Source organism: Leuciscus leuciscus (assembly GCF_965113295.1).
Source record: "Leuciscus leuciscus genome assembly, chromosome: 9".
NCBI classification, from domain to species: domain Eukaryota; kingdom Metazoa; phylum Chordata; class Actinopteri; order Cypriniformes; family Leuciscidae; genus Leuciscus; species Leuciscus leuciscus.
Genome location: NC_138733.1, coordinates 8,631,137 through 8,652,165, shown reverse-complemented (window position 1 = coordinate 8,652,165; position 21,029 = coordinate 8,631,137). Strand labels below are relative to the sequence as shown.

The 21,029-nt window shown below is 38.5% G+C and overlaps 1 protein-coding gene and 1 long non-coding RNA gene across 2 annotated transcripts in view; one reads left to right on the top strand and one right to left on the bottom strand.

The window, feature by feature from the left end:
* Positions 1-20,689, bottom strand: part of LOC309506434 (NACHT, LRR and PYD domains-containing protein 3-like) — a 59,038-nt gene extending 38,349 nt beyond the window's left edge. Inside the window, exons 1-5 of the mRNA XM_082180381.1 lie at positions 20,516-20,689; positions 9,703-9,798; positions 9,404-9,517; positions 2,470-2,583; positions 2,070-2,183 (exon numbers count right to left, since the gene is read on the bottom strand). Coding sequence (XP_082036507.1) covers positions 2,070-2,183; positions 2,470-2,583; positions 9,404-9,517; positions 9,703-9,798; positions 20,516-20,619 — 542 coding nt within the window. The 5' untranslated portion in view covers positions 20,620-20,689. The remainder of the gene's footprint in view (positions 1-2,069; positions 2,184-2,469; positions 2,584-9,403; positions 9,518-9,702; positions 9,799-20,515) is intronic.
* LOC309506468 lies at positions 10,197-19,500 on the top strand. The gene is made up of 3 exons (XR_014208773.1): positions 10,197-10,376; positions 16,490-16,647; positions 18,620-19,500. It is a non-coding gene; the product is annotated as an uncharacterized lncRNA (long non-coding RNA).
* Positions 20,690-21,029: the final 340 nt, after the last annotated feature.

The window sequence follows — 21,029 nt, the reverse complement described above, 5'->3', positions numbered from 1 at the left end:
CAGATCAAGAGCAGAAACGAAATAATGTGCATAACTGAAAAATAAAGCATAGGCTCAAAACGAATACAAGCAGTGGGCACAGCGCAAATTTGCATTCGACTTTTTTCCCGTTTTCTATAAAAAAAAAATGCTGCCACACTGCCGATGTGTTTGTTGACATGGTAGAAGAGGACTGACTATGAATTAAACGCTCTCACAATTAAATAAATAATATTCAGAAAACCTTCTAGTAGCCTACTTTATTCAATCTGTCTCTTCTCCAGTGGGTTGGGCTAAACCAAAAGAAGTGAAAGCAAGGGGGTGTTCTGAAGACAGACTGTTATCTGTGAAACAGGGGTGCTCTGAAAACACCCCCTTTAGCAATTAGTGCTTTCCACCTGATGAAATGAACGCGGCAAAAAATCGACCAATCAGAATTTTGGTCGAGCCAGAACGTATCGACCAATTAATCGACTAATTGACTAGGAGATTACAGCCCTAAAAAAATGCTTTCAAACATCAAAATGTCATTTATTAATATGCATTTGTGCCAAAATGACATATAAACATCTTTTCCTATTCTATTTTGCCTGGAAACGCTTCCGACGCTTGCGTGTCGCATAAAAAATAGGCGTCGGTTCTATTTCTAGCATGCACGCATTGCGCCTGAGACGCACCTTACTGTAAGAAACTGTTCCAGCGGGTGGAGTTTACTGGTACTGAATATTACCTGTGTATACTCCATGACTGATGACACCCAATCATAGAGCCGAGCGTGAGCCTCTGCGTCATCGTTTCTAAAATCCTCCGTTTTGACCCGTCTTCACTAAAACGCCCTCTGGCGGTTCAAAACGCAAAACGGGGTCGGCAGCGTTTCTAAACTTCTCCGTTTTAGGTCTTCGTTTTTGCCGTTTTAGTCTGGACGGGAGGTGCAAACGTAGCAAAAGGTCTCCGTTTCTAAACGAAAACGCAGTAGTGTGGATGGGGCCTAATTCTCTTATAGGAAGATAACGGTGCTCATCTCGCTCTTCATGTTTTCGCTCTTCAAGTTCTCTCTTCAAGCTTTTGTTTTTCTTCAAGTTTGTTTTGTCTATCTAAGTTTGTCCTCTCTCCGAGTTTTGTTTTATGTCTTGCCCCGTTTTAGTGTCGTGCTCATTCATTTCTACCTACGAGTGAAACGGACTTAAACTGAGTTTCTGGCAACTTCGCTTACAAGTAAACCGTTTGAACTTCCTACGGACGACAAGCGCTCCGGAGAACCGAAAGAACGCTTCCAACTAAGGACACACCAAAGACGGACACTCACACACACGCATTCTCGCTCAGCAACAAAGTCCCATGCAAGTATTATTTCTATCGAGATTTAAATGCATTTAAGGTTGTCTTTAAGGTGATTAATACTTTGCTGGCTCTCAATGGTTAACTGTTTGTGATATTTTGCCATTCTGTAATCTGCTCTTTCTTTCTTTCTTAATTTACTTTCGTTACTGTTTTTCTTTGTTAAATGTAGTTGTATGTTTATAGTTTCATTTATTAAAAACCCATTATATGCTTGATTGTCTCAAAGCCTCTTAAATGTGTGATCTTAAGCTTTACATTGTTGATCAGCCTACAGGTTAGTAATCTTATAGAACAAGAAGGTTATGCTTCATGGCCAGAAGAATGGCCTTTCTTGAGAGTTTATAAGAAGAAGAATACTCCCTGAGAGTTGATAAGAAGATCGTATGGTCGATTCGGTGGACGAACGGATTATTCGATGTGGAATTAATTTTGTAGGTTATTCTGAAATTTGATCTATAGCCTATCTGTATAGGTTATTTATAATTAATTATAATTCGTTGTGGTTAATTATCTATATACAGAGATACAAATATACGGGCTATGTATTCCCTTTTTGGGTGATTTAAAATGTGTAGGTAATAATGGCTCATAACCAGTATGATTAATTGTTAATTATTAATTATTAATTATACATTCCCCTCATTTGAGGTGATTTCGCTACACATATCTTGAAGAAAATCTCACCAATATTATTGTGATAATAAAAAATATCATGCTGTAGTAGTCATATTTTCACAGAAACACTATACCTGATATCATGTTGTGTATCTGCACTCTTAAAATTTACAGGCCGACCCATAGACGCGTCACTCCTCATAGACACACAGCTGGGCTCTGGTACTGATCTCTTCTGATGAACTGAACTATATAACATAAATAGATTAAAAGTTAATACATAGAATAACTGTTTTTGAAAAACACATTCATTTATCCTTAAAAAAATTATTTTCACAATGTTGATAAAAAAAAAAACCTGTAAAATGAAATAAGTGCTCTCATATACGTCTCTCATGTGTGAGTAACACTACGTATTCAAATATTAGCTACACATAAATGAGAATTTCTCATATCTTGAGGAAAATCTCACCAATATTATTCTGATAATAAAAAATATGCTGTAGTAGTCATATTTTCACAGAAACACAATACCTGATTTCATGTTGTGTATCTGCACTCTTAAAATTTACAGGCCGACCCATAGACGCATCACTCCTCATAGACACACAGCTGGGCTCTGGTACTGATCTCTTCTGTTGAACTGAACTATAACATAAATAGATTAAAAGTTAATACATAGAATAACTGTTTTTAAAAATCACATTCATTTATCCTTAAAGAATTTATTTTCACAATGTTGATAAAAACAAACCTGTAAAATGAACTAAGTGCTCTCATATAGGTGTCTCATGTGTGAGTAACACTATGCATTCAAATATTAGCTACACATAAATGAGAATTTCTCATATGTAGCGTATGGACAAAATCAAGATAACTTGCTCATTCTAAAATTCAGAAAAGCTTTTAACCCATTGACTCATATCATGTAAATCACAGCTTGGCGCCAATGAGTCTGAATCGAATTGCTCCCTTTGACACGTTTGTGGCCTGGTGGAAATTGAACAGAAACACCTCCAAACTCCGTTGTGAGCTTCAAACAGATCGTAATCAGTTCAATTCCGCCTTTCGGCAAGCAAGAAGTCCAGGTGGCCGGAAAAGCCCTCTCCGAGATGCCCAATACACATACACAAACATTCTTTGCATCTAACTCAGAATATAAGTAATTCTGAAATGTATATGATATATTCCTGTAAGCATGTATGTTTCCCCCCCTTATATTAGCCTAGTTATGACTTTCTAGTTGTGTTAGTTGAACTGTGCTTATTTTAAAGAATAAGAATGTATCTCTATGTTTGTATCTTCCGGACATATCAATCTTGGTACCGAATTAAACCTCTCGGTTTGCCTAAGCTAAATATATATATATAGTAGGTTACCATAAAATGAATTATACTATGTTTACCATCTTTTGGAGTAGAAATGACAAATTCTAACACCATCATAAACTATGCAAATTAGGCTGTCAAGAGTAGACAAAGAAACTTTCTCACGCTCAAAGTTTCTTAAGTATATTGGTCAGTTCACCCAGGAAAGGGGCGGACTATCTACTACTATGGCCCCATCCACACTACTGCGTTTTAGTTTAGAAACGGAGAATTAAAACGAATACGTCCACATTAAAGCAACACTATGTAACTTTTCAACCTTCATAATATATTTCCAAGATCCTTGTGATGGTACATCGACTTACAATAGGTTGAATGACACGTCTGCCATAGCCTGACAGGGTCTGTATCGCTTTTACTGGCACTATGTAACTTCGGGGTTCGGGTAGTAACCAGAGCACAAAAAGAACTACAAAATTCGACTGCTTTACGGCATACGTCACTTCCCCCACCACTTCGTTAAATTTGGACGTGAGAGACCAACCAGCGTTTGTTTTCGGCTTTCGTGCGTATGTTTTTGTCATGGGGGCTGTTTACACCTGGCCACTTCATGCATTTTCTCAGATCGGATAGCTATCCGATCGTGAAAAGTCCAGGTTTAAATGCCCTCCGAAACGCATTTGAGACAGATTTGAATCCGATCCCGCAAACCATTTCAGGAGGAGGTCTGAGACGCATTCCAGACGAAACTGGACAAGTGTAAACGCATATGGTTTTTGAAACCACATATGTAAATTGTACTCCTCCCAAAAATGCTAAAAAAATAAAATTAAAAAAAACGTGTGAGAGCGTTGTATAGGCTATATGTTATATCCAGATATGACGACGCGCTGGAACACGCATCACAGCAGATGAGCAACTGCATCAAGCTAACGTGCAAACTATCGCAAATCAAAGTGAAAGTAAGTCGCAGACGCTTAACACACAATCTTCATCATTAAAAGTAAAGAAACGAAATGATCTTACCAGGGCTGTTACTGCTCTCTCTTATTGCGGTCTTTGATTTTGAAATTTTAGCTGATGATCAATAAAATGCAGCTCATATCTGTTGCTTTCGGTGACGTGAACTCCATTAAATCTGCATATAGCGCGAGAATTGAAGATCGAATTTAAATCCGTTTCGCAAAAATACATTTATGTGACCAGGTGTAAATGGAATCGTTTTGATAAATCAGATAGCTATGCCTCACGAATTAGTTTGCCAGCTGAACTCAGGTGTTGTGAGGTGTATTTATCACGTAGTCCTGAGGGATATCATACAGACGACGCTGTTGACGTTGATTCCTGCGATTATCATGAGAACAGCTTTCAATATCTCACATAATTATCATAAATAAGCCTAACGTAGAGGTTGTAAATAGTGTAAACGAGCACAATTTGCAAACTATTATGATAAATTGCAATAATCATGTCTAATGACATCATAACGGCCAATGTTATTAAATAATGCGACGTACATTTAACTTAATTGATGTTATCTGGCATTTTGTAATGTTTACATTCCAATAAAAACAACACAAATTAAATTATACAGTAGGCCTAGACTATAGACTATTTACTTGTGATTTTGCTGCAATCATGTAAAAACGTTATAATATAATATATTTACGACAGTGCAAGTATTCCACAGCGACTCTAGGGGTCGCTGTTTGACAAAAACACAATTTCTACTTAGTGTGGCTTTAAAGGACAACTCCAGTGAAAAATGAACCTTGGGGTAATTAACACATGGTTACAGAGTCGATCATTCCCTGGGGTGCGTTTTCATGAAAATCGAATATAAAGGGTTTTATCTCTAAAAACAGATTAGCTCATAACACTAGTATATGGGGCAGAGAGTAAGTAAAAATAAATCGCTAGTTAATACCACTAACAAGGCTCAAAATAGCCTCACACTAACACGGTAGCATAATGAGGGTCCCTACATACAAAACGAAGCATGGAGAACTTTGTAAGTGTACAGACAGTTTAATAAGAAGATACTTTATAAAGCCAGTACATTACGCATTTACAGGCAGGATCCATCTTGGAAAACAGTAACGACTAGTCGAGCCACGAACGCCCTGCTACATTAGATTTCACAAACGTAATTCCTATCGACCAGCTCACGTAGCAGGACGTTCGTGGCTCGATTAATCGAGTCTGTTTTCCAAGATGCCCGCTGCCTGTAAACGCGTAATGTACTGTCTTTATAAAGTATCTTCTTTTTAAACTGTCTGTACACTTACAACGCTCTCAATGCTTCGGTTTGCATGTATGGACCCTTATTATGCTACCGTGTTAGTGTGAGGCTATTTTGAGCCTTGTTAGTGGTATTAACTTGCGATTTGTTTTTACTTACTCTCTGCCCCATATACTAGTGTTATGAGCTAATCTGTTTTTATAAATAAAACTCTTTACATTCGATTATCATGAAAACGCACCCCAGGGAACGATCGACTCGGTAACCATGTGTTAATTACCCCAAGGTTAATTTTTCACTGGAGTTGTCCTTTAAAAGGACTGAAAACGCAGATCACGTGACCATTCACCAACACTGGGCATGCGCGTGCCGGTGTTGTGCCGAATTTCGACTCCCTGCCAAATTATTACCCCCCTCGTTGAAGTCAGTACCTGATTGCCTAATCCTAACCCCACCCCTAATCCTAACCCCTCCCCCACAACTAATCTAAACCTACCAATACCAGGGGGGTAATAATTTGGCGGGGGTAGAAATTCGGCACGACACCGGTGTAAACCTAGAGACTTTCAAACATAGACTGTAAAAAAATTAGGGCTGTAATCAACTAAACAAAATCTTGTTCGACTGAAATCCTGAAATTTTCGACAAAAAATCTACTAAAAATGACGTAAAAAACAAAACAAAAAAACCGTTAAATGAATTAGCTGCGCACTGTGCGCAGTACTTGGTAGCCTTGTTGCTCGCCTAAATGAATTATAAATAAACATAAAAAACAAGTAGGCTATTTCCAGTATATTAAATAGTTTTTTACCAAATTATTTTGCACTGAAATGAGTCACACAAGTCTGTCGGCTCTGACAGCCTTGCATCACGTGCACCTGCGCAATATCAGAGCCTATGCTTTCCGAAAATAGTACTGTTTTCAACTAGTGATATCATCACAAGAACTCATTTGAGTAGATAAATAAACTTATCACTTCATCTAAAACAACAACATGTTTATTAGATCCTATACCAACTAAACTACTGAAAGAAGTGTTACCTGTAGTGGAAGAGCCTCTCCTCAATATTATTAACTCGTCTTTATCTTTAGGTCATGTTCCAAGAACATTTAAACTGGCAGTTATAAAACCTCTCATTAAGAAACCACAATTAGATCATAATAATCTAGCAAATTATAGACCCATTTCAAATCTTCCATTTATGTCTAAAATATTAGAAAAAGTGGTGTCTGCTCAACTGGGCTCTTTCTTGCAACAAAATGATATCTATGAAAAGTTTCAGTCTGGATTCAGACCGCATCATAGCACTGAAACTGCGCTCGTTAAAATCACAAATGATTTACTTTTAGCTTCTGACCAAGGCTGTATCTCAATTCTAGTTTTACTTGATCTTAGTGCTGCGTTCGATACTATAGATCATACATTACTCTTAGATCGACTACAAAATTATACTGGTGTTCAAGGACAAGCATAAGCTGGTTCAAATCATACCTATCTGACCGCTACCATTTTGTCTATTTAAATGGAGAAAAATCGATCATAATTCCAGTAAACTATGGAGTGCCGCAGGGATCTGTATTAGGCCCTCTGTTATTTTCAATATATATGATGCCACTTGGAAATATTATAAGGAAACATGGAATTAGTTTCCATTGTTATGCTGATGACACTCAAATATATAATTCATCACGGCCGGATGAAAACGCTAAATTTTCCAAATTGACAGAGTGCGTTAAAGATATAAAAGATTGGATGACGCGTAATTTTCTTTTATTAAATCCAGACAAGACAGAGGTAATACTTATCGGTTCAAAAAACCGCCCACAAAACCTTGCACAATACAACTTTAACATCATAGGATGTCCTGTTACTTTATCCTCTACAGTAAAAGACCTGGGTGTTATACTCGATTGCAACCTGTCTTTTGAAAATCATATTTCATATGTTACAAAAACAGCCTTTTTCCACCTTAGAAACATTGCTAAGCTACGTAATATGCTATCAGTTTCTGATGCAGAAAAGTTAGTTCATGCATTTGTCACAGGGTGACGAAAGCCGGAACTACAGGCCGGGAAGTTGTTGTGGCGGGGAGCACTTCCGGTGTAACACAAGGCCGGTTCCGGGGATACACGGAAGCAGGAAAAACATATCGGGAGTGAAAGCTAACGAGGGTAATCGCTGGCAGCTGTGCGGGGAAAATACTCTCTGCCTGAACCCTGTGAGTGTACAGCTACGTAACCTCTTCTCTGCTTGAGCCCTGTGAGTGTACAGCTACGCTGGTGAGATACGTAACCTCTTCTTTGCCTGAGCCCTGTGAGTGTACAGCTGCGCTGGTGAAATACTATTAACCTCTTCTCTGCCTGAGCCCTGTGAGTGTACAGCTACGTTGGTGAGATACGCAACCTCTTCTTTGCCTGAGCCCTGTGAGTGTACAGCTGCGCTGGTGAAATACCATTAACCCCTTCTCTGCCTGAACCTGCTGCATTGGTGAAATACCATTAACCTCTTCCCTGAGCCTGGTGCGGAGATACGTAAAGAGAACGCTGAAGAAGAGAACGCGGAAGCTGTGAATTATGTTCATTCCTCTCTCTGTCTGAAGGTATTGAGATAGGCGAAGAGAACGCTGAAGAAGAGAACACGGAAGCTGTGAATTCTGTTCATTCCTCTCTCTGTCTGAAAGTGCTGAGATACGCGAAGAGAACGCTGACGAAGAGACTTTTTAAGATTGTTTTTATTATTTAATAAAGAGCCTATTTATTTTGAATTCTGTGTCCGCCTTTTCCCTTTGTGTCCACGGTCAGCTCCTCAGGGGCGGCACGCAAGTGAGGGGTGGGCGGCCCGCTGGCGCTCCACCCCGGCCTGTGACACATTCATGACCTCGAGACTGGATTACTGTAATGCTTTATTAGCTGGTTGTCCTGCATCCTCAATAAACAAGCTACAGTTAGTCCAAAATGCCGCCGCTAGAGTTCTTACGAGATAAAGAAAATATGATAATATAACACCGATTTTATCATCACTGCATTGGTTACCTATAAAGCTCCGTATTAATTATAAGATATTGCTACTGACTTATAAAGCCCTAAACGGCTTAGCTCCAGTCTATTTAACGGATCTTCTATCGCCCTATAATCCATCGCGCTCTTTAAGATCACTAAATTCAAGGCTTTTGGTCATACCTAGGATATCCAGAACCACCAAAGGAGGGAGAGCATTTTCACATTTGGCTCCAAAACTCTGGAATAGTCTTCCTGATACTGTTCGTTGCTCAGACTCGCTCTCCCAGTTTAAAACTAGATTAAAGTCGCATCTCTTCAGCCAGGCATTCATATAATCCTACAGTTCAAACTACAATCCGGTCTCTAGCTCATAAATGCCAGAGGAGAACTGGCCCCCGACTGAGCCTGGGTTCTCCCAAGGTTTTTTTTTCTCCATTAGGTCACCTGATGGAGTTTTAGGACACCATTAGGTCACTTGATGGAGTTTTTCGGTTCCTTGCCACTGTTGCCTTTGGCTTGCTCAGTTGGGGATATTTTGGGGATATTTAATTTAATTTTATCAATCAATAAATTCCTCTTGAAACAAACTTTGTTGTATTATTTTAATTTAATACTGTGAAGCTGCTTTGATACAATCTGTATTGTGAAAAGCGCTATACAAATAAACTTGACTTGACTTGACAAATATACGGGCTATGTATTCCCTTTTTGGGCGATTTAAAATGTGTAGGTAATAATGGCTCATAACCAGTATGATTAATTGTTAATTATTAATTATACATTCCCCTCATTTGAGTTGATTTCGCTACACACATCTTGAAGAAAATCTCACCAATATTATTCTGATAATAAAAAATATCATGCTGTAGTAGTCATATTTTCACAGAAACACTATACCTGATATCATGTTGTGTATCTGCACTCTTAAAATTTACAGGCCGACCCATAGACGCGTCACTCCTCATAGACACACAGCTGGGCTCTGGTACTGATCTCTTCTGATGAACTGAACTATAACATAAACAATTTATAATTAATGGTGATAATATTTTCATATAAGTTCTTAAAAGGTATTTTAATTTAAAAAAAACTTTCTGGTCTAATGGTTTTCGATAAAATTAAAGTTTTTAACTTAATAAAAACATCTTCTTGCCTATAATTTAAAGATGATTTAATCTGGAGTTTATTCAAAATACCTGAAACCTGGATAAAAATCTTCATCTCTGGATGTTTGAGTTTCCTCCATGATGAAGCTGAACAGTTGAAACAGAATCTGATCTTCACCACTGACTCTGAATGGAAATGATAAACAATAATTCAGCTGAACGGAACCTGAGATTCAGAGAAACAGGATCATGAGACGCGGCATTCACTCAAATACACAAAGATAGCAATTACGTTTGGGCCACATGTGGGTATTACCTGGCACATATGGCCTAGATGTGGCATGGCTGAACAGATATGGGCCATATTGTAGCCATATTTGTTTTGCCATAACTTTAAAATCTGCGGGAAATGCTCTCTTGGGTCACAACCACTGATCTATATAATATCATTCTATATAGATCAGTGGTCACAACTGATTTTGAGGTATATGGCCCAGATAACAACGAACACATGAGAACCATATGTGGTTGAGCTATGGCACACAGTGAGAAACACCGACTTGTGGTAATTGGTAAACATTTGGCTTATACGTGGAAAAACACAGGAATCCGGAAATCAAGTGCGGCAAACATCCGCCGTTCCACACCTCAGGTTGCTATGCATCTTCCCTCCTATTGGTGGAGAGACTACGGCGCAAATTTGACTGCGACGCTGGGCAGCTGACGCCATTTACTCTGCATTCCTCACGACTGTGTACATTCAGGTAAGTGATGTTTTGGCATTTTAAAGTCATATAATTGAAATATGCAGCATTTTGTGTCAATATTGCATGTTATTATGCGTTTAGTTTTTCGTTTCATCGAGGAAGGGGTTGAACTAGCTAATATTTTCCTCAGTTTACTTACAATAAAGTTTAATGTAGGCTATAGCAGTTCGCTGGTTTGCCGTTTTAAATTAAGATGTTTTTGTTTATAAATCAACAGCACACTGTCGTACACATATAAAATAGTATAGTTTGTCATGTGTAGTATAGTTGGGGGCCTTAAGCACATTTTCGCGCAAATTCATCTAAAAGCGCCAGATTTGGCACAGATGTAGCTCAGGTCATACCGAAATGATTTAGCTAGGGCGCCGGAGCCAGCGACCCTCGGGGCCAAGATGGCGGCCAAATCCAATATGGCCGCCGCCCGAAAAGGGTTCCGGCTTTAACTTTTGAACCACATGAGTTACAAATACAAACTTGATATGTTTTTCAGCTTAATTGATCATGAGAAACACATAGGAATGTTTATATTTATGACCCAGTATATCTGGACCCCTCGATCCTCCAATTCCAATATGGCCGCTGTCCAAAAAAGCAGTTTGGGCTGTAGTATGGGGCCTTACACACCATTGTTCGCGCAAATTCATCTACAAGCACCAAATTTGGCACAGATGTAGCTGAGGGGATACTGAAATGATTTAGCCAGGGCGCCCGAGCCAATGGTCCCTGAGACCAAGATGGCGGCCAAATCCAATATGGCCGCCGCCTGAAAGGGTTTCAGCTATAGCTTTTGAGCCAGATGAGATACAAATACAAACTTGATGTCTATTTTACCTTCTTTGACCATGGGAAACCCATAGGAATACTTACATTTATAATTGGGTATATCAGGACCCCCCAAATTCCCTAAATTTAATATGGCCGCTGTCCGAAAAACGGTTTTGACTACAAATTTTGAACCAAATGCGCTACAAATGAGGATGTGGTGTCTATGTTATGTTTATTGACCACAGGAAGTCCATTGGCATATTTATATTTATGCTTGTGTAAGTCTGGAACCTGTATTCTTTTCAAGACTGTGGTTGAAAATCCTTTTTTTTACCACAACTTTGAAGGTTATTCTCAATGTTGATTCATTTCCTTATAAAAGTGAAATGGTTTTCAGTGTACCACAGGTGAATACATTTCAAAGTGTAATCATATAAGAAAGAATAAGACACAATTATTATAGCAAGGCAATATTTATATTATGTTAAATTGTTAAAATAATAATATAGTAAATTTTTCCAAAACTCTTAAAGGTTTGCTTAGCATAACAAAAAAACAGCAATAACATAAAAAACAACAGTGAATTCTTATGGTCTCTCACATGAATCATCATTATCACTCACAATCACCGGATCTCTCATTGTCTTCACCATCATTGTTTGTACAAGCACCCTCACGTGCACATATAGAAGTGCAACGAACTCCGGCTTTACAGCACTTACAGTGCCCTCTACATGCTGTCTTGCAGCCACAGTGGAGGAGAATGGTGCAGGCTTTACTGGCGTCTCTGAGATTAGTCCAGTAAGGTTCCCAAGTCTTGCTCGTAGAGTCCCGAAACCATCCCCATGCATTAAACTCTGGGATATCTTGCTGGACAGCGGTTGCCTGATTCCAGTAGAAGCTGGCCTGCAGAAGTGCTCTTTTGATGTGCTGAATCAATGCAGCTTGGGTGGGTGGCAGGTTCTCGAGAGACTTGGTACCATTCGAGAAAAGGTGATGTCTAGCTTCATCTACACGGCTGGAACCACAGCTCTTGCTGTACATGATGACGACCATACGCTCCAGTCTTTGGACATGGACGTCATTGTTGATCTGTTCAGGCTCCAAGGTGAGGGTAACCAGAGATTCTGTGAGATCTGGTGTTGCCTCCCAAGCTGCCCATGCACTCTTTTTCCCATGGCACAGGAAGGCTGAGGTTGTGTCACAGCCTGTTAAAGCGTGGAAGAGTGGTAAGGCTAGTGACTTCTTGGGACCAAGATCCTTGCTGATTTCATGAGCAGGAATGTCCCTATAGTTTTTTCCACCTGCAAAGCCGATCCAGAGCTCTGTGAGGCCGAGTGTGTTGAAGAAGCGGATGGCAAGGATGACAACATCGCTGTCGACAGTCCGGACAAATGCCTTTTTATGGCCATTGGCCCCAGCATGTGCAAGATGCAGGATTATTCTTGTATCTGTTTCTGGATGATTACAAGGCTGAAGGGCAGACATGTCATACCCTGGTCTGTTGGAGAGTAGAGCATCTTTCTTGGTGGAAAGGAGGAGTTTACCTGACATGCCATGCTTGGTTATCTCTTCACTGATATATCCAAATAGTTAGATATATAACAATATATCCAGTATATATATAATAGATATATCCAGTTACGTTTTGGAATTGGAGTTCTCCCATCTACTTTAGTTCTTGATCTGGTTCCTCTGCGTTGGTGAGTTTGTGTTTTGAGGTTCTCCTCTGGATATGTATCAAACACAATATCCAATCACGTGACAGATTCATAGCTCATGTGTGACCTCACAAACCCAGCAATATTGGTGTTAACGTAGTCATGGAATGTTTTTTCAGTAGTTGGCCGGACCATTTGGACCATGAGCTATGAATCTGTCACATGAGCTCATCATGTACAGCAAGAGCTGTGGTTCCAGCCGTGTAGATGAAGCTAGACATCACCTTTCTCGAATGGTACCAAGTCTCTCGAGAACCTGCCACCCACCCAAGCTGCATTGATTCAGCACATCAAAAGAGCACTTCTGCAGGCCAGCTTCTACTGGAATCAGGCAACCGCTGTCCAGCAAGATATCCCAGAGTTTAATGCATGGGGATGGTTTCGGGACTCTACGAGCAAGACTTGGGAACCTTACTGGACTAATCTCAGAGACGCCAGTAAAGCCTGCACCATTCTCCTCCACTGTGGCTGCAAGACAGCATGTAGAGGGCACTGTAAGTGCTGTAAAGCCGGAGTTCGTTGCACTTCTATATGTGCATGTGAGGGTGCTTGTACAAACAATGATGGTGAAGACAATGAGAGATCCGGTGATTGTGAGTGATATTGATAATTCATGTGAGAGACCATGAGAATTCACTGTTGTTTTATATGTTATTGCTGTTTTTTTGTTATGCTAAGCAAACCTTTAAGAGTTTTGGAAAAATTGACTATATTATTATTTTAACAATTTGACAATATAAATGTTGCCTTGCAATATTAATTGTGTCTTATTTTTTCTTATATGATTACACTTTGAAATGTATTCACCTGTGGTAAACTGAAAACCATTTCACTTCTATAAGGAAATGAATCAACATTGAGAATAACCTTCAAAGTTGTGGTAAAAAAAAAAAGGATTTTCAACCACAGTCTTGAAAAGAATACAGGTTCCAGACTTACACAAGCATAAATATAAATATGCCAATGGACTTCCTGTGGTCAATAAACATAACATAGACACCACATCCTCATTTGTAGCGCATTTGGTTCAAAATTTGTAGTCAAAACCGTTTTTTGGACAGCAGCCATATTGAATTTAGGGAATTTGGGGGGTCCTGATATACCCAATCATAAATGTAAGTATTCCTATGGGTTTCCCATGGTCAAAGAAGGTAAAATAGACATCAAGTTTGTATTTGTATCTCATCTGGCTCAAAAGCTATAGCCGAAACCCTTTCAGGCGGCGGCCATATTGGATTTGGCCGCCATCTTGGTCTCAGGGACCATTGGCTCGGGCGCCCTGGCTAAATCATTTCAGTATCCCCTCAGCTACATCTGTGCCAAATTTGGTGCTTGTAGATGAATTTGCGCGAACAATGGTGTGTAAGGCCCCATACTACAGCCCAAACTGCTTTTTTGGACAGCGGCCATATTGGAATTGGAGGATCAAGGGGTCCAGATATACTGGGTCATAAATATAAACATTCCTATGTGTTTCTCATGATCAATTAAGCTGAAAAACATATCAAGTTTGTATTTGTAACTCATGTGGTTCAAAAGTTAAAGCCGGAACCCTTTTCGGGCGGCGGCCATATTGGATTTGGCCGCCATCTTGGCCCCGAGGGTCGCTGGCTCCGGCGCCCTAGCTAAATCATTTCGGTATGACCTGAGCTACATCTGTGCCAAATTTGGCGCTTTTAGATGAATTTGCGCGAAATTACCTATTTATGTGCTTAAGGCCCCCAACTAGTAGCCTATTTGTGAACTAGATGCGAAATTTCGTCGAATAACTTTGACTCCAACTGTCAAAATTTGAATTTAGTTTAGAGTTAGAATGAAAGAGAGAAAGAAAGAAATATAAGATAGATAGATGGATAGATAGATAGGTTAGAAAGAAAGAAAGAAATATAAGATAGATAGATAGATAGATAGATTAGTTAGATAGATTAGTTAGGAAGAAAGAAAGAAAGAAAGCTTAAATGAGTCTCAATGAATTAGAAATAGTACATAGAATGGCAGCTGATGGAGTCTAATGAGCCTCTCCAACTGTCAAAATTTGAATTTAGTTCGGAATTAGAAAGAAAGAAAGACATAGATAGATAGATAAATTAGTTAGGAAGAAAGAAAGAAAGAAATATTAAATTAGTCTCAATGAATTAGAAATAGTACATAGAGCGGCAGCTGATGGAGTCTAATTGGCCTCTCCAACTTTTCCAAGCCAACTTAATTAAGGCGACGCAGTCCAATGTCGGTGTTACTGTTTGTCAAAAAACCTAAATCCTAATTTGTGTTCACAATCATTCAACTAATCATAATAATATAAAAATTCCAAGAATAAACACATTAATACGTGTGCATTATTGTATGTATCTTTTTATTTAACTCTGAAATGATATTCAACCATGACTTTTTCTCATGACTTTTCCCTCTTTAAAATTAAAGTTGTAACATTAGGCTATTAGTGTCAAGTCACAATACCAAAATTATGACCAAAATTTTAATACCAAAAATTGTACTTGTTAACTTCACATGAAGGTACGCACTGTGAACTAACATGAACAAACAATGAATTGCTGTATTTCTGTTAACTATCAATTAATTGAACGCCCATTCACTGCCATTATAAAGCTTGGAAGAGGCAGGACATTTTTATAATTACTCTGATTTCTAACGATAGAGATTAGGCTTGTTTGAGATGAGCAAAATCTGCGCAGAACCGATCACCGGTGATCAGCGCGAGATGCATGCCGGTTAGAAATGTGTCTGAGTGCTGTCCGCCTGGCTCTGATGTCATGCTGACGTATGTCAAAAATCTCTCGCGAGCGCAAGGCGCACGTGTCGGATTCTGCAGTCGAGCGCAGTTGCTTCTCCACCGACTGCGCTGATCAAAAGCACGATGGGAAACGACTTGCTGACGACACAGCTTAATGCTCATTGGTTTAAACAACCATGATGTATTGTTCTCTTTTAAAATTTTTGATTTTAAAACTCTAATATCAGGTTTTATGTGTATGTTATGTGTGAATATTCCCAAACTATCTGACAGTGCGATCTCTTTCGGTTATGCAATTTAATTTAAAAATAAATAAATAAAAACACATATGTCTGTATTAAAGAAAAAATATTGATAAACATGTATTTGGAATGGAATTAAATAACAAGTACTTTGGGTGTCTTGTTCATTTTATTTATTTTCATATAAAAGCTACAGAAATTGAATTGCATCCAGTTCATTAGCAACACTGTGCACGAACGTGAATCCCGCGATATCCATCTTTGATCTCACAGGTGTCAGATCCACTGCGAGAAGAGAGATTTGTCCGGCTTGCCTGCACTTTTTTCACTCCTCCTCTCACTGCAGCCGCCTACTCTCGCATACATTTCAGGCGAGGCAAGGCGCATCTCAAACAAGCCTACTATATACCATGCTATGGTATACTGTCATACCGCCCAGCCCTAATGTGCGGTATGGGTGGGGCAATGACAATAATTTCCATATTAAAAACCTAGAAAATATGGTTTCAGATGGAGTAAGTAATAGTTTATAGTTCATTTTTGAATATAAAAGCACTTTCATTTTAGGGTGGTCTATTTAAATGCATATTTCAACCCCTTACACAATGTTTTTTTTATTTTTTCTATCAGATTACCTATCTGGGTCTGGTTGGTGGCTTTGACCTGAATAACACCGTGTGGAGAGTGCTGAAAGGCACTTTTACAACTGCTGTGGCACGTTATGAATTGGAGAGAAGTCAATGGGAAGATTGGTGTCCAACGCCTGGTCGTAAAGGAAGTTGTCATTGGTGAGACCTTTTTTAGAAGTCACTTTTATTTGTATAGCACTTTGCACAATGCACAACTTTTCAAAACCGCTTTACAGAACATTGTATTTTTATTTCATATATTATCTCAGTAATAGTCACAAATTCATGGTTCAGAGCTTAAAGGGATGGTTCGGAGTAAAATCAACCTATAGGGTCATTTGCACCATGAGATCGAGCCAAACAATATTTAAGTTAGAGCTTATTTAGAGATATCAGCCGGATGTGGCTTAGTGCAGGCGCTAACGGCTCCAGGTTTATCTCATAAATTACCCCACTAATAATGCCCAGAATGGTACCAAACTTCTACAGTAGTACAAATAGGTTCTGTACTCATAAAACGAGGCATGGGAAAGTTTGTAAGTACATCGGGAGTTTATTTAAATAACACTTGCCTGACGGCGAATGCTACTGCTAACCCGGACGTTGACATCACTTCAATGATTTGGGAAAAGCATGTAAAAGTCCTCACAGAAAGTGATGCGTAAGGATGAAGTGTATTATTGTTTATCAGAAGCAATCGAAATATTATTGTAATGTTGTTATTATGAATGCATTATAAATAAATAAAAAATATTTACAGTACAATAATTACAGTATATAATTGCAAAAGTAAGACATCTTTATTAATTTAATTAAAATATTAATAATAATTACAGGGGATAGGGTTAGCTATTCTGGTTTTCCCTCTTTTTTTGTCATTACCTGATCACATACATGGCTCACTTAAGTGACTGCATTTTTTTTATTTAGAAGTTTTATGTTTTGTTTTTAAAGAAAGTTATTTTTTATATATTGCGAATCATATCGTTTCAATCATACATTTTAAAGCTGTAATCACAATATAAGATTATCATTCTGTCAAAGTCTCATACCAGCGCATGCCTACAACTATCTGTATTTAGTTCATTATCACTGTGTATTTAAAGGGTTAGTTCACCCAAAAATGAAAATTCTGTCAGTAATTACTCACCCTCATGTTGTTCCAACCCCGTAAGACCTTCGTTCATCTTCGGAACACAAATTAAGATATTTATGATGAAATCTGAGAGCTGGATCACTCCTCCATAGGCTTCTCTGTTATTGAAACTTGCCAACCCTTGAAAGTTAGTAAAGACATTGTTAAAATAGTCCAAGAATACAGTGGCTCAACCTTAAGTTTATCAAGTGTCGAGAATACTTTTTGTGTGCAAAACAAGCAAAAATAACGACTTTATTCAACTCTTCATTTTCCTCTAAGTGAGTTCACGTAGTGTAACAGCACAGTGCTTCTGTGTTGTACGTCAGAACGTAGGCTCACGATTGGCCAGCATCCCACACATGACCAGCGTCGGCCAATAGTGAGTCTACGCTCTGACGTACAACCCAGAAGTTGGAAAAACTTGAGGGTAATTACAGACAGAATTTTAATTTTTGGGCGAACTAACCCTTTATGTTCCTCCTTGCATTCAGTACTTGGCCCATTATTGTTTGTTTGTTTCTGCTTTCAAATTGTCTCGCATCATTGCGGATTATCTTGAGTTTATTTTGTGTTAGTAAAAACACTTATTTTTGTTGACTCTGTCTTTGGACTAAAACATGACATTAATGCTGTCTGTGTTGGTGTGTTTTTACATTAGAGTGTGCATGTCTTTTTAAAAAATAAAAAAAAGCAGAATACATGCAGTACTGTAAATTTGAACCGGTTGGTGCAAAAGTATTCTAAAAATTTAAATTAGGAATTATGGTATAATTCTGGCCCACATATTGAAAAATACAATTTGCAATTCCTTTTGAAAAATTACTGGAAAAAAACTTTCATACAGTGGTAATTCAGAGGTGTTTCATTTGTTAATAATTGCAATTAAAATATTAAAGGAAATTTACATTAATGATTTTTTTTTTTCATTATCCTGCAGCTCTAGCTTCCAGGTTGTATTGCTGCTAACATTATTTAAATTCTTCTTTATTGCAGGCGCAGGCAGGCAGAATCCCCTTACTGGAAAAGGTCAACACATTGCGGACCCTCATTGGAGACTTCTCTGCACATCAACACACTTCTCAACTCTTTACCTTTCAAGTTTGCTTTAACTTTCTTAATTTCTCTTTAAAGTTCTCTTTACCAAGTTACTGTGATTTATTTGTATTACTCTCATTAGACTAATTGAATATAACATTAATACACGCTTTGATCGAGTGTTTTGAACTTTGGTGTAAAAAATTAACTTTTGCTATTTATATTATTAATTTGTATTCTTAAATGTTTTCAACTGAATTCTACTTAAAATAAGTACAACTGAGTAGCTGTAATTCTATGTATTCTTAAATGTTTTCAACTGAATACTACTGTAATTATTAAATTCAACTCTGTTGCCGTAATATTTATTTTTATGAAATGTTTTCAACTGAATACTACTGTAATTATTATTCAACTCTTGCTGTAATTATATTTATTTTTATGAAATGTTTTCAACTGAATACTACTGTAATTATTATTCAACTCTTGCTGTAATTATATTTATTTTTATGAAATGTTTTCAACTGAATACTACTGTAATTAAGTACAACACTTTAGCTGTAATTATTTAAATGCTTGTCAAAATAAATAGTTTTGAGTACATTTGTTGTTGAGTGTTTAATTTACCTGTGAGTTAATAAGACTTTAAATACTGTCAGCTGCATGTGTGCCACATAAGGGCCGTTAGATTTTAACAGAACTCAACCATACTAAAGTTGCATACCAGGCTCACATATGGGCCACATGAAATTGTAGTATTTGGCTCATGCTTGGTGGAGTTATGGCAGTCCTTTGGTTCAGTTCTGGCAAAGGAGTTGTGGGCCATATCTGGGCCGGCAAACACAAACTAATCTGGGCCACAGCTCAGCTGTTTATCTGGCCCACATCTTTGCCAAAGTGAATTTGCTGACTTACACAAATGCTACATAAATCACAGACAACACGAAACAATGAAACCATGTTTTGCTCTAAAATGACAAATATCAAACACAGATAAAATAACTAATATGTCCTTTAGGGGAAATAGGCTAATATTGGCCTAAAAGTCACCCGTAAAACGTCTCGAGACCTGGGGCCTCATTTATAAAACTTTGCGTAGGATTTGCGTCGTTTACGGATGAAACATAGGACGTGCGTACGCACAGAAATATTCGGATTTATAAAACCGTGCGCACGCACATCCTACGCAGTTTTCCCTTAATAAATCACAATCAATTCTAAATGTAGCGCAGCTTTTGCGGCTTCATGTCACGCCCATAGTTGCCCATAAATAGTCCGTGAAACGCCCACAAGTTTGCGAAATCACGGCAGAGGAAAACCAAGAAACGTAACTTCACTCAATGTGAATTGTGCGTCATTACGCATTGTGATGGCATCATATTACCATCCATTTGATTGCATCTGACAAGCTACAGATGTGTTATGAGGATGAATTGCATATTATTGCAGAACATATTTCACTTTTCTTTTTGCAAATATGTGTTAATTTGCATTTATGTTGTAATCTTCGTTTGATTGTGTTTGTTTTACACTGCAGATCGATCAAACGGGTGTTCGTGTAGTCTGCAAGACTTGCTTTGTGAAGTCTTCATGTTATGAGGGGCAGTATTGCCATTTCTTTTAACGGTCTACAGTTTCACACACTTTCACGTGTTTCTTCCATCTTCCGACGGTGTCGCCATTTCTCATTTCACCCGTTTTTGTGCGTACGCCTGGGTCAGAGCTTGCGTGAAGGACCGCAAATTTTCCCGTCAAGTTTGATTTTTATAAAAAAAACAATTATTGCGTAGAGAGCGGCGTGCGCCTTCTTTTGTGCGTACGCAACGTTTATAAATGAGGCCCCTGAACACTCACCTCGAAAAACGTTTGATCACATTCAGGTTCACAAAATCCACCGCCGTGTTACACCTAAGTTCCGGTCTTAGCTTTTGTGAAGGTTTCCATGAAACACTGTGCATTTGATACTCAGTTTAGAATCGATTCTGGCTGTTTAAATGGCGTAACATGAACTATGGTCATTTGCTTTCACTTTTTACGCGCAGAACAATGATGGCGTCACGTTACGCGCGCGCTCACAGTCCTGCACGTGCACGTGTTCTGTTTGGTAAACACGCACTCGCAGTATGATCTGCCCATACAGGCTATTTTGAAAGCAGCAACTATAAGGACCAGGGACCTGTACCATGAAGGTAGCTGAACAAACTCGGGGTTACAGGATTAGTTTTGAGTTGACAAAACCAAACCGATGCAATCAGGCTTTATTGGTACCATGATGCAGCTCATCAACTTTCTCTGTCAAATCAGGCTTTGATCCTCAAGCTATGATTACTCCACGCGCGCGTGCACATAAAAGAGTGACGTCGACACT